This window comes from Miniopterus schreibersii (genome assembly GCF_964146895.1).
Source record: "Miniopterus schreibersii genome assembly, chromosome: 8".
In the NCBI taxonomy this organism is placed as follows: Eukaryota; Metazoa; Chordata; class Mammalia; order Chiroptera; family Miniopteridae; genus Miniopterus; species Miniopterus schreibersii.
Window position 1 is genome coordinate 1013626 of NC_138109.1, and position 14221 is coordinate 1027846.

The 14221-nt window shown below is 59.9% G+C and overlaps 1 protein-coding gene across 1 annotated transcript; it reads left to right on the forward strand.

Annotated features, from left to right (window-relative positions):
• Positions 1-6218: 6218 nt before the first annotated feature.
• On the forward strand, positions 6219-12129 carry TNFRSF14 (TNF receptor superfamily member 14). The gene is made up of 8 exons (XM_081144382.1): positions 6219-6456; positions 7413-7521; positions 7948-8073; positions 9204-9359; positions 9466-9556; positions 10417-10562; positions 11308-11336; positions 11548-12129. The coding sequence occupies exons 1-8, from the start codon at positions 6448-6450 to the stop codon at positions 11659-11661; spliced, it is 780 nt and encodes a 259-aa protein (XP_081000508.1). The 5' UTR covers positions 6219-6447; the 3' UTR covers positions 11662-12129.
• Positions 12130-14221: the final 2092 nt, after the last annotated feature.

Consider the following 14221-nt stretch of genomic DNA (forward strand, 5'->3'; position numbering starts at 1 on the left):
AGCCTCTTCCCTCCCTAGGCCCTCTTGTTGGGAGCCGGTGACGTGTCTGGACATGGTCCACGCCACCTGAGGGCCTGGAGTCAGGGACTGGACCCTCCCCACAAGTTCCCATGAGGAGCCGAGATAAAGAAATTACCAAGGTCTAGGCTCAGGCAGGAGGCAGGGTGTTTACTCTGAAAGAGTGTTTATGCAGCCTTGAAGGAGCTACTTTGTATCACCCTCACCTCCTTACTAATTGTTTGTTACTCACTACTTTGTATCACCCTCACCTCATTACCAATTGTTTGTTACTACTTTGTATCACCCTCACCTCACTACCAGTTGTTTGTTACTCACTATATGATAAAGGCGTTGAAGCCATTTGGGGCTGCTCCTCATTGGAGGGCAGCCCTCCTGATCCCATAACTTTGTCTCTTTCATTCCCACTCGAACTCAGGTCTGTTCGTCTTTCAGGCTGGTTCCTGACACCCTCTGACCGGGGAGCCTCCATTGCACAAGCTCCCTGGGGCCAGGCCTATCCTGGGTGCTGAAGTCACTTTTCCAACAGCCTGGAGGCTAGAGCATCACTGTCCTCATTGTAGAATGAACCGAGACCCTGCAGACTCAGGGATGGTGCCAGGGACACAAGGGGCGGCGGGTGGTGGTGGGCGGGCGCCCCTCAGCACTGGGATTGCCCCCTCCCCATCCCACCATGAGTGCTCAGAAAGGGCTGAGCAGAGGAGGGAGTGGGCCTCTCCGAGCGCTTCTCTTCCTGGTCCCCCAAATCTCACCCCTATGTATTTCCCCAGAGAAGCACTTCTGCCAGTGCAGCCACAGGTGGAGAGGTCACTTGGTCTTGGGCCCGCAGTGTGCCTCATTAAACCAGGATGGACAGGGAGCATTTGTTGTTTGCTGATTTGTTGATGGAGCCATTCTGACAGGTGGGAAGCGATATCTCATTGTGGTTTTAATTTGCATCTCTCTGGTGATTAGTGGACTTTGAGCATTTTTTCATATGTCTCCTGGCCATCTGTATGTCCTCTTTGGAGAAGTGTCTATTCAGGTCCTTTGCCTATTTTTTTTAATTGGATTGTTTGTCTTCCCTTTGTTAAGTTGTATGAGTTCCTTATATATTTTGGATATTGACCCTTTATCCAATGTGTCGTTGGCAAATACGTTTTCCCACACAGTGGGCTCCCTTTTCGTTTTGTTGATGGTTTCTTTTGCTGTGCAGAAGCTTTTTATTTCGATGCAGTCCCTCAGTCTTTATTTTGCTTTCATTTTTGACAAATAGTTTCACTGTGTGTAGAATTCTAAGTTGACCTTCCCCTTTAGGGTTTTTTCCTGATGTTTTCCAATGTCTTCTGATGTGCATTGTTTCAGGTGAAAAGTCTCCAGTAACCCTTATCATGTTGTGTTTGTGCACCAAGTGCGTGTCATCTCAGACTGATTGAAAACTTATTTTTTCTTGGTCATATTTTCCTGCTTCTTGGCATATTAGTGATTCCTCCCCCCCCCCCCCTTTTAATTCTTCTCCAGAGTGTTATAGTTCAGTGACATGTCTTGTGCTTTACTCTTCTGGCGGCTTGTTTCTGAGCTTTGTTAGAGCAGATCTCGACAAGCCTTTACTCAGGGATAGCTGAGCCCTGTTGATGAGGCATGGCCAACAGTGTCTCTACTGAATGCCCAAGTGGTCCATGAGGACTCCCACCTCTGGCTGGTCAGAACTCAACTACCTTCCAGCCCTGGCGATAGCGGCTGCCCCAGGCCCCCGTGTGAGCCATAGCCGCGAGGACCCCAGGGAAACTCACCTTCTCTCCTCCCGTCCTCAAGCTCTTTCCAGCAAACTCTCTCCGCCTGATCTAGCGCTGAGCTCAGAGCCCTTTTCTGTGACATTCAGCCCCGAGAACCTGGCATTTGAGGCCTGAAGACGCCTGGAAAATGGAGCGAGAGGGGAGGGCAGGGTCCCCAGGGGGCCCAGGGGGCCTGGAAGGAGAGGGTGAGGAGCACCCAGGCCCAGACTAGCACGAGTGTGGGTGCTGGGAAGCTGAGGCATGGAAAGCAACTGTCGCCCCAGGGTCCTGATTTCAAGGGATGGGCAGAGGATGTTTCCTGAGGTGAGGAGATTGCAGATGGTGATTTGGGGTGTGGGGTGCGCTGGAGGACCCTAAGCTTGGGACTCTGGGGAGATGTCTGAGTCAACAACTGACACCCTGGCCTGGACCTTGGGGGGGACTGTCTGGGCTGCAGTGGAAACCTGGGTGATCCTGCCCCCATTCTGCTCCCAGGAGCTGGCTCAGATCGGAGCAGGCTCCTGCCTTTGGGAAGACCCAGGCACCCAAGCACTCTCTGACTGTCCTCTGACTCTTGTCCCTCAAACTCTGACTTCTCTTTCTCTGTCCCCTGGCCTCTCTGCCCACCCACTGCCCTACACCATGTGAGCTGGAGACAGAGTCCAGAAGGCCTGGCCCCTCTGGGCATCGCCTGAGTCGTCCTGCCTCCCCAGCCTGCCTGTTCTCTTTCTCGCTTCTCAGTTGTCCAGCCTGGGTGGCCCAGGGGCCTCCTCATCTAGCTCTGGTCCACTCTGTCCACCCTCAGCGCCCTCTGACAATGGCATTTTCCTGTGCTCTGGATGCACCTGGGGTCTCCCATGCCCCTCCTGTAGCGGGCCTTGGCCGGCACTGCGGCGTGCCCCACCCCATGCCTCGCCAGGAGTGGACCTCAAGTACTTCTGGCCATGTGGCTCAACCCAGGTCCTTCTCAGAGAATGGCCTACTCCACCTTGTCCCCCACAGGGCTCCTATCTGTCCTTCAGAGCCCCGCGTGGCCTCTGCTGCCCACTGAATGAGCCCTCACCGCACGACTGACTCTGGCTTTTAGATTCAGCTCCCTCTCTAAACAGTGACCCCCAAGAGGGCGAGGACTGGGCTGCTTTGCCTCTGAGCCCACTGCCCAGTCCCAGGCTGGCACAGAGCAGGGGGAGCTGACTAGGCTAAATGCACAGGAGGAGGGGGAGCCTCAGGGTGGGCCCTCGGGATGCCCCACCGCTCACCCTCCAGGACTGGGCTTGGGTACTGGGGTTTTTCTCTTTTTTCAATCCCACCTGAGGAGTGAGGATATATTTTTCATTGATTCTAGAAAGAGCGAAAGGGAGTGGGGAGGGGGAGAGGAGAGAAAACATCGATGTGAGACACATGGATGGGTTGCCTCCCGCATGCACAGTGACCGGGGGGTGGGGATCGGACCTGCAGTCCTTTGACAAGGAATCGAACTGGCAGGCCGAGGCTCTAACCACGGAGCGCACCAGCCAGGGCAGGGCCCTGGGGCTTCTGTAATCTCTGCCGAACCCTCAGGTTCCAGAAACCTCCCTCTTAAACAGAAAGAGGAAATGTGATCAGGGAGTCTCTGGAGAGCCCATGTGAAGATGCCTGGATGGAGAGGTGCTGGGAACACAGTAGGACAACAGCCCCTCGAAGGCTGCAGGCCGGGCTGTGGGGAGGATCAGCCCCTACTGCCCTGGGGCTCCTCTGGCTGTGAGAGCTGGGGCAGGGGTAGGCCCAGCCTCAGTGTCAGGGTTTGTGATCCCACCCAGGCACAGCCTCAGTTTCCCCATCTGCACTGGCAAGAGACATGCGCAGAAAGCCCTCTGAAGCCCCTGTTTTGCCTTCTCCTAGGTCCTTGGGGGTCGCTGGGCACAACTCTGGTTGGGTCGGGAAAGGGGAGGTGGTCCCTGGGGTCCCAGTGCCCACCGACAACCCCCAGGTAAGGATGGGGTGCAGTAGCCCCATGGAGCCTCAGATGGGCATGGGGCCCTCTGGGGGCACTCCCCCCTCCTGTGCTGCCTGGGGGCTTGGGCTGAGGAAGGAGAGGGCGACACCAGCCCGTGCCAGCCAGTGATGGGGTGGATCCCAACTTTAGCCACCTTAATCGGTCTCGTTTCTTCACTGGCGAATCTGGCCCCAGAACAGGACCTGGCCTGAGAAGATGAGTGCTGGATGAATGAGTGAATGACTGAATGAATGAATGGGTGACTGAGCGGCTGACGCAGGGATCTGAAGCCCAGGCCTTCTTCCTGCGCCCAGGGACACGAAACTTCCTGTCTCCACTAAACCTGCATTGTAGGGGCCCAGAGGACCATGAACAAACAGGAGAAGGGGGTCCAGGCTGAGAGGGTGGAGGCAGGGCAAGGTTTTAAATTCAGCAATCAGAGAAGGCCTCCTGGAAGAGGCAAGGTTTCAGCAAGAACCTGGCACAGATGACATTCTGGGGGGGCCACCACTGCGCCCATTGAGGCCTGACTGACTGTAGGCCGCACAACTCGGACCTTGAGGCTTGATGATAGGTCCTGGAGAGTGTGTCTGATGAAGGGGCTGGGCGTCGGGGCTTGTGGGTCCTGTGGGGACCTTGCCAGGTGTAGGGAGAAGGTCCTCCCACTTCAGGATCCTCCCAGGCACCCACTCTGAGGAGCGTCCAGGAATTGAGAGGTGAGTAGGGATGTGGCAGGGAGTGGGGGGATCCCAGCCCCCCCAGAGCCTGTCCCGGGTCCTTGCAGAGGGCTCCAGGGCAGCTGTGTGCATTGCACTGCGCGGATGGTGTGTGTGTGGGGGGGCTCTTGCTCTCAGTTGGAAACCCTACTGGTCTGGGGGTAGATATTAGCAGGGTGGGGGACCCGCTACCGGTCCCTCCAGGGTGGGGACTGTAACCTCCCAAACCCCTGAGTCCCACCTGACACCCACCCTGCCTCTGAGCACTGGGGTCTATGAGGCTGGGCTGGTCATCCTGGGGGAAAGTGGCCTGTGTGCACTCAGCCTCTTAGCATTCCAAGCTCTGCCCCACCCCAAGCCCCATAACAGCACCCAGGCTCTCCTCCCCAGGGTCCACGAAATGAAATTAGGTAGCGAGTCCAAGGATATTGGTGCCAAACAGTCCCAGAGGGGCTCCTGCCAGCAGCTGCAGGAGGGGCCGTGGTTCCTGGGCCTGGTGAGGGCCTGATAGGACCTTCCGTGGGCGTGTGGAGCAGGGCACCCACCACAGGGTGTGGACTGGTCTGATTAGACCAAAGCCGCCATATTTCCGTTGGTTGTGCAACCTCACAGGTGAAGGAAGCAGGGGGTGCAATGCCCAGCACAGGAGCCAGGGACACAGATGTGATGTGACAGCCCAGGGCGGGGGGCACACTCACCCAGGCGCTCCCCATCTGGGGACCAGGGGTGGTGGGTGGGCTGATTCTCTGGAGCCCCTGAGCCTGCCTCTTAGGTGTGCGGGGGGGGGGGGGGGTGTCTCCCACCCAGGCCTGCCCACTGGTGCCCCAGGTCTGTGGGAGGCCGTGGTGTTGGGAAGGCCTGGCGTGGAGAGACTCTTTCCTGATGGAAAAAATATTAGGGTTTTGTTTTTTTTTTAAAAAAATATCTTTATTGATTTCAGAGAGGAAAGGAAGAGAGACAGAAACATCAATGATGAGTCATTGATCCGCTGCCTCCTGCACGCCCCCTACTGGGGATCGAGCCTGCAACCCCGGCATGTGCCCTGACCAGGAATCGAAGCGGGATCTCCTGGATCCGAGGTTGACACTCAAGCGCTGAGCCACCACGGCTGGGCTAGGGTTTGTTTCTGAGCACAGTCTGCACCTGGGGGACCCTGGGCAAGGCCATGTCTCTTTCTGAGTCCCCATTTCCCCATCTGTGAAATGGGGGCAAGAATTCCCCAGCCCCTCCCCATCCCGGGACAGTGAGAGTGTGAATGAGCATAGTGGGGGGCTCCTTTGGGTCCAGTGACAGAGTGTCCGGGGTCCCTCAGATCCGTGGGGACCCACCTTGTTGGAGCTGAGCTCTGGAACGTGGGGGTGGAAAGCGCTCAGCGCCCCAGGTAGAGGTGGACACAGGTAACCAGAAGCTGAGAGGGCGCCAATGTGCAGAAGCTGCAGGTCAGCTCTCTGGGGTGCAGAGGGACAGGGGAGGTGCAGACACGCTTTGCGGGGTGCACACTTCTACTGGAAACTCAGGGGGGCTGCTAATGGACAACAGAGGGAGCCAGAGAACTGCTCGGCCAGTCTCTGGGCTCACTTACTGGGTAGGAGGAGCTTGTGCCCAGCACCTGTGCCTGGTCCCGCCGCCTCCCCGTCCACGCCCGGGCTCTGAGAGCCGCACCTGCCCCATCTCTGAGGCCCTCGCAGAAGAGCATTTCCTCTAACAGGCCTCACCCTGTCCCCCTGACTTCCGGGCCCGTACACTGTAGTTCACACCCTGGATGTTGAGAGGAAATAAGAGGCTGAGCTAAAATCCGTTTCTCTTCCTTTCTCCTTCAGGAGCAGCAGCCGCAGCAGCTGAGACCGGGTCCTGGGTCCTGCCCAGGGCCCTGCCCGCAGGGGTCCCAAGACGGCAGCTGGGGAATGAGGGGTCCCGAGGAGGGACGTGGAGCCTCTGAAGGCTGGAGGCAGCACCCTGGAGCCTTAGGCCCGACGCTGACGCCATGCATCCGGTGAGTGACCTGCAATCCCCTCCTCTCTGCCTGCCCTGTCCCCTCTCCCGGGGATCTTGTTCCCCAGTGGCCCTGCTCTCTTGGACTGTCCCAGCCCCTGACTCTCAGTTCCCTGAGCACTGGGATTGGGGGGCACAGGAAGGAAAGCCGTGCCTCCCACCACCCATTCAGGGGTGAAAGGGGGGCCCCCACCGAGGGGTGAGGGCGCTGGGACTGGTGTCTGGGCGGCAGCCCTGCCTGGGATGATCTGCACCCACAGCCCCCAGCCCCCCCCCCCCCCCCCCGTGGGGAACTGCAGCGTTTGTGCACTGGGATGGCTGGGGAGTGAGGGGAAGGAAGGAGGTTCTGCTGTCTCCCCGCTTTCGAGTCTGGGTACCTGGGGTCAAGGTGGGCGGGCGAGAGCACAGAAGGCCAGGAAGGCCGGGCGAGACCTGCTGCTGTGCGCAGATCACCAGATGCAAAGACGTCAGGCTGTAGTCAGTAAGCTGCACTTAACTTTTAAAAAGGCCCCCGTGCATCGTGGGGTTTTCCTATCAGCTCCCGTTTTTTTATCTCAGGCTGAGCTCTGAATACCAGGCTCCCCAGTTTCCCCCGGGAGAGCCTAGGTCCCTCCCAGGCCAGAAGGCCCCTGAAAGCTGTACGTGCCCTGACCCTGTGGCTCCCAGGGCTCAGCGGGTCCCACACAGGGGAGCAGCAAGGCCAAGTGTGTTCAGGCCAGAGCAGCTCTGGCCTTCGTGGGAGTGGGGGCCCCACTTTGGAGAGCAGAGGGGCAGAGGCTGGAGACTACACAGTCCCCCAAGGCTCTTAGGTGGTCAGTGGACAGTCCTGTCCTGGGGCCCACCTGTACCCTCCCTGCAGGGCCTGGTCACTACAAGGTCTGCTGGTGCCCATTTCACAGGAGCTGAGACTGAGGCCCAGGCAGCTCCCTCCCCCCAATGCCCATCCCTCTCCCTTAGGCCCTGTTCTTCCTCCTTCTGGGAGCCGCCCACTGCACCCTGGCCATGCTCTCCTGCAAAGAGGAGGAGTACCCGGTGGGGGCCCAGTGCTGCCCCAAGTGCCTCCCAGGTGGGTGCAGCCCTGCAGGGACCCTCTGTGGGGGATGCCAGGGCCAGGGTTGTGGGCAGGGGCAGAAATTAAAGCCACTTCCCTGGGCCCCAGCCCCTCTATTCCTGGGACCCCCATCATGGGAGGCCTGGAGCCCCTGGGTCACAGAAGGGCAGCCCCCTGCAGCTTTCACTTCCCTCCTGAGACCCTCAGCTCACTGTCCAGGGGTGGTGGGTGGGGGGTAGAAGCCCATTATGGCCAGTTACTGGGTCTCAGAACCAGGCCTCAGTGTCCCAGGAGGCCCCACATTCTTCTAGAAAGTTCTCCTTTCCCCCAAAGATGGCTCACTGTGGCCCAGAGAAGAGTCAGTCCCTGTGGGGGTTCTCACGGCTGCCTGGGCTCCCGAGGGGTGCCCCGTTCTGAGTGTGTGCACCCTCTGGGCTGCAGGTTACCGGGTGAAGGAGGACTGTGGGGAGTTTAAGGACACACTGTGTGTACCCTGCACTCGGGGCACCTACACTGCCCATCCCAATCACCTGGACGAGTGTCTGCCGTGCCATGTCTGTGACCCAGGTGAGAACACTGAGCCCAACCACGACCCTGCTGAGCCCCAAATCCCACCTTCCCAGCATGCGCATGACTGCAGGACCTCAGGCTGCCAGGGCCAGGACTCCCCCTCCTCCCAGGGGTGCTCCCTGCCAGAAATCCCTCAAGGGAGCCTCGGGCCTGTGGCCACACCTGCCTCTCCCCAGAGGGGCCTGTGCCCCTGCCCCCATCACCCCATCACCCGGGCCCTCCAGACCTTGGAGACCTATCCCCTAATAGGGCACCCCAGCCTGGGACAAACCGCCAGCCCGTGGAACACCTCCACCTGCATTGCAGGCTCTAGGGCCCCCAACCCCCAACACCCACCTGAGGGCCCCTCCTCAGGCTGAGCACTGGACCCTGGGTCACCTTCTTAGCCAAGGCAGGTGGTCTGGCCTGGGGCACACCAGGAGGAGGAAGGCCGGGACTAAGCTGGAGGCCAGATGCTTGGGGGTTCAGTGAGGTTGGGGTGAGCCTTGTGCTGTAACCAAGATCCCCCAGGGAAGCCCTTGTCTGCATGGGCTGGGCTGGGGGGCAGTCGGCACTCAGGCTGTCCCTCGGGAGAACTACCCCCACCCCCACCCCCAGCTGAGGGGGCTCACCCTGTTTTGTGGCTGCCACTTGACTACCCCGGATGCAGGATGGGAACCTGTCTGAGGGGTGGGCGACATGGGGCTGGGGCTGTCCTCTCGGACTCACCCATAGCTGAATGGTCCACACTTGCTGTCGGGGCCCAGTTTCCTTGCGGGGAGGTCTCAGTCTCCCCAAGAGGCCTGGCCTTCTGTGGAGAAGACCTTCCACCACCCCCCGCTGAGCACTGGCCTTTCCCTGCCTGCTGGTGGTCACGTCCCTTGGACCTTCTTTGGGACTCACCCTCTGTGGCCAGCACCTGCCAGCAGTGCCTTTTGGCTGAGCCTGGGGTGCACCTGGCAGGGTCCCAGCTGGGAGCAGAGGTGGGCTGGGGTCAGCCACCCAGTGCTCTCCCCAGACCCCAAGTAGGAGCCCGGAGCCTGGGGGCGCTGTCCAACCCTCAGTTTGGTTTCCTCCTGTGACGGGGCCCTCACCACCACCCATGGCAGTCCTTGCTGTTCCTCTGAGCGCCTTCTCTGGGATCCCAGGCATGGGCCAGGTGACCAGGCAGAAGTGCTATAGTTGGCGGAACACCGTGTGTGGCTGCGACCAAGGCCACTTCTGTGTGCAAGAGGATGGGGACAGTTGTGCTGAGTGCAGGCCCCACAGTGCCTGCAGCTCGGGCCAGAGGGTGAAGGAGACAGGTGAGCCACAGCACCCTGTGCAGATACAGAGCCCAGAGCCCAGCCCCCAGCCTGAGGGGTGGGGAGGCCCCGGTGGAGCCCTCTCCGAGACACTCTTGCTCCTCAGGCACCGAGTGGCAGGACACGGTGTGTGAAGACTGCCCTCCCGGCACCTTCTCTACAGGTGGGACCCAGGCGGTGTGCCAGCCCTGGACCAAGTAGGTGATCCAATGGATGGTCCCAGGAGGGGAACCTCAGGGCTCCCCTGGGAGCTAAGGGCCCTCCCCCAGCAGAGAGACTGTGGGCCCCACCCTGCTGCACCTGCTTAAATCCTGTGGCTCTCACACCACTGGTCACCTTAGCTAAGGACCCATGTCAGCACCTTCCTGATCCTGGAGCCCAGGGTGCTGTGCCAGGGACCCTACACCTGTGTTCCAGGGTGTCCCCAGGTGTCAGGGCTGAGGGGCTTCCCTGCCATTCTGGAGTCGGGGGGGCATAAAGGAGGCTGTCAAAGTGAGGCCCCCACTCCCCCTGCAGCAGGAACCCCCGAGTGCCGATCCCTGGGTTCCAGCTATGACCTGGCTGCTCAGAGTCTGTGGGGGAGGTTGGGGACCAGGTGTGACTGCCCCAGGGGGTGGGTGCAGGGGTCCTCTGTCCCAGCTCTCTCCTCCCTGTCCCCCCCTCCCCAGCCCTCCCTGTCCCCCACACAGGTCTCTCCTGCTGTCTGCACCCTCCCAACCCCCAGTTCTGTCCTTTGTGGCTTTACTGGTCCATTGTCGACACCAGCTCTGTCTGCTCCCTCTGCCATCCCCTTTGCTGTCCCTCTCGTGTCCAGTGTCCCTGTTTCCCCTGGTTGTCCTGCCTCTTCCTCCCCCTGTCTTCCCGTAGCCGTGGGACCTGGAGAGTCAGGCAGACCTGAGCTCACCCCCAGAGCCGCCCGCTCACTGGGCCCCACCCCAGGCAGCAGCCTCACCTCTGAGAGCCCCGGCGTGCAGGGGGACCCTGGGGCCCTAGTGAGCGTCAGCCCTTGGAGGTGCCGTGCCTCCTGCCCCGCGTCCCCACCGCTCCTCTCCCCTAGGTGCTGCGCCCCACTTCAGAGGGAAGCAAAGCCTGGGACCAACAGCACCGATGTCACATGCTCCTACCTAGTACCTGTTGTGGTCATCCTGGGCGTCTCTCTTCTGGGTTTATGTATATTTTACATCGTATTCAGTAGGACAGGTGGTAAGCCACAGCCCCTGGTCCCATCAGGACTCAGGTCCCAGCTCTCATTCCAGACACCCTCCCTGGCTCAGCCCCTCTAATTGGGGGGTGGGTGGGGGGTGGCATAGGGTGCCCAGGAGGGTGGGACTTCCTGTCTAAGGAGCCCTGTGCCACCAGGTGCCCACCCACCATCATACACCCCGAGCTCCCATCTGCCCTCAGCCGACAGAGAAGCACAGGGAGCCCTGAGACCGTCTCAGCAGGGGGCGGGCCCAGGGTCATTCCTTCCTTCCTTCCTGCCCTCACCACTGTCACCTGCACAGGGCGCTCTGTCTTCCTGGAGCCCCAGGGGTGGGGAGCAGGCACTGAGCCCAGAAAGGCACAGGGAGAGGGGGGCAGGCTCTAGGGCTGCTGGGGGAAGTCAGACCTGTGTCCTCTCCCCACGAGATGCCAGGGCCTCCGACTCTGAGCAGCCCCAGATCCTGGGGCAGCTGCTCCTCTGGGAGGTGCTCACCCCTCTCCCTGGTCCAGGGTCAAACTGGGCTGAGTGGGGACAGGGTTTGGCAGCTGGCGAGGTGGCAGGGGTGCCCCATGTCTTTTTCCCTCTCCTGGCCCCCGGGACAGGCCTGGCAAGGAGCCCCGTCCGCATGGGTCTTGTGCGTCTGAGAGGGGCAGTCCCTCTGGGAAGGTGCAGGGTGAGAAGCAGGCCGCATGGGTCCCCCCAGCTGTGTGGCTGCTCCCTGACACGCGCCTCTCTGTTTTGCAGAATTTCCGGAAAGGAGATTTTGTTTTGAGGTATTGTTGCCTTTCCCCACCCTGGTGGTGATGCTGCTGGGCAGGGTGGGGGGCCCCAGTTCCCTGTGGGTGCTGATTCCTGTGTGTACAGGGTGCTAGCTTGGGAAGGGAGGCCACAGCTCCTGCCCTTGGGGGCCAGGCTGACCCTGAGCGTCTTAGGCCCGGAGGGAGCTGGGCACAGGGTCTTCATGCTGAGTCTCCCCCCCTGCAGTGCCCAAAACAGCAGGCAGAAAGGGCCCCTGAAGCCGTCCAGACCCTGCAGGTCTCTCGGGATCCGCCACACGTCACCGCGAGGGCCGTGGAGGAGACAGCATCTGTTCCCTGAGAGGGACCCTCCAGCTGATCAAAGGCTTCAGGGTGCCCGCATCTGAGCCATGTCTGCTGTCCCTGCTGAAAGCGGCCAGGCCCCCGAGGACCGAATGTGGGGTCAGGGAAGCTGCTGGGACCCATGCTGGACGGCTGAGCCTGCACCAGGCAGAGGAAGAGACCAGCTACTGCTCGGGGGGCTTTGGGGACCACACACGCCTCCCCATCAAGCTCCTGAGGTGCCCTGAGCCCTCCCCTCAGCCCTTGCTGACCCAGCACCATGAGTTCCCACCCACAGGACACCCTTGGCTCCCCACCCTCAGCCGCTCAGCTGCACGGTGGGCCCACAGGCCCTGCCTGGGGCTGGGGCCGGCCCCGTGGCCGAGAATGGGACAGCGTGTGAACATCCCTCTTGGAAGGGATTTACAAATTGGAGTTGTGTTCTGTCTCACTTTTCCAGTTTTCATTAAAAGCTGTTTTTCCCATGTGCTTTGTGGGTATGTCGGTCTCCAGTGCCTCCCGAGGATTCCAGAGCAGTGGCTGGCCGGGTGTGGTGAGCGCTTGGGGAGACTCTGAGCCTGTGAACAGGTTCCAGTTCTCATCTGCGTCTATCCACTGAGTTTCCTCTTCGGCAAGGGCATTGCATGGAAGGAAGCACCGTCCCCATCACTCGCTCGCTCCTTCATCCAGCCCTTCATCATCCCTGCGCCGCTGATATCGCCATGGCCTCGTGGTTTCCTCCTCTACTCCCCCGGATCTCACCCACTAATCCCCTCTATTCTGCTGCTGAAACTGCCCCAGGTTTTTGCAGCGGGAGTCACCGTAAGCTGGCTCCTGGGTTCTCGTGACGCATCCCGAGGGTTGCATGGGCCTCTCGGTAATTTCTGGCCCAGCAGGATGAGCCCGGCACATTGGATTGCACCCTGCCCTAGTCCCAGGAACAGGCACTCCTCCAAAGAGCCCTGGCTGCTTTTACGGAGAATGGTGTTTAGAAACCAACCTTAGTGGCCTGGGTGTGCTCACTGTCGCTGGGGTGTCCTTGCCTCTGGGACGCTCTCTACACACACGTGCATCAGAGATGTCAACATAGCCGAGACAGGCTTGTGAGCGCAGGTGTACTGAGGTACAGGTGAGCACCAGCTCCCTCCAGGAGGCTCCTTCCTGACAAGCCACCACATGCCAAATGGGGGCTGGCACTGCCACTGGGGGGCACTGAGCTGGAGAACCCACCTTCTCTGTCCCTGCATCATTTCTCCTTGCCTCCCCCTTCCCCCCCCCATTCCCCCTATGTCTGAGCTCTGAGCATCTCCTCAGTGCCCCAGTTAATACCCTGGGTCTGTATATGTGTAAGGCAGGCCCCTGGTGGACCTTGGGCTGCTGTAAAGCTGTTCTGAGCTGTTACACTCTGACGGGTGAGGTGCTCTCGAAGGCCACACAGTGACCATAACGTGCACCCTCCTGACTACAGAAATGATGCTTCTTGGCTGGAAAAGAGTCTCCATCTTGTTGCCCTGGGTCGTCACCCACACAGGTGAGCCCAACAGTGATCGGGGTCTGCCAGCCCTGAGAAGACTGGCATCTTGAAACAGTGCAGGGGGACTGACACCCGCGCCCTCTGGAAGGCCAAGAAAAATGTCTCCCACACTGTGAGGAAATGGGAGTTTCTGCTCCCAAAGGGGTTAAAGATTCGGCTGTGGCAGGGGAGGGGCCCGGGCAGCTCCACTTCACTCTATCGGCACAGTGGAGGGGTGCACCCCCCTCGCCAGACATACCATCCCCTACAAGGGACGGGGACTTGTCCCCAAGGGCGTCATGCTCTGGTCAGATGGGCTGGGACTTGATGGCGACTCTCGGCTGCCCGACCCTGCAGCCTTCTAAGACGGGGAGGTACTGTGCTGGCTGGGGGGGCTCTGGGCCAGTGGGAAAGTGATGTAAGTGGACTTGGACGTGACTCTCAGGTTGGAAGCTGGACAAGTGGGCCCTGTGGGGGCACTTTGGGGCCTATGCACATGGAGAGGGAAGTCAGGTGTCGAGTTGTGAGCTCTGTCCTTGGACATTAGGACCCGTCCCAATGCCCCGGTCCCTGGACCAGCCCTTCTCCAAGTGCTCTGGTTGTTTCCATGGAGGATGGTTTTAGAAGCCACCATGTGGGTCTGTGGCACCATTGTCACTGGGACGTCATTGCTTGGATTTCTCAGTTCACAGGGCAGGGAGTGGGGATCACACACCTCTTGATGGCTGTCTTGTGGGACAAACTGTGGACAGTTTTAGCGCCAAATAATGGTCATGGATTAGAATCCATTGAGTAAAATGAGGGGTCATGAGGCCACCATGATGTAAACAAACTGGGAGAGGGTGAGGTCTTCCTACCTGGGCAGAGAGAGAGACTGCATCACCCCTGGGTGACCCCCGGACACTCACTGATCAGGAAGGTCATCAGTGGGTGAGCCTGGTGAGAAGCAGGGTGTGTGCATACTCTCGAAGCCTCTCACCAACGTAAACTGCTTGTAGGTAAAGCACATGTATGTTTTACTTATCCTCAGGTCACACTCTTTAATCAAACCGCACACATTACTGTG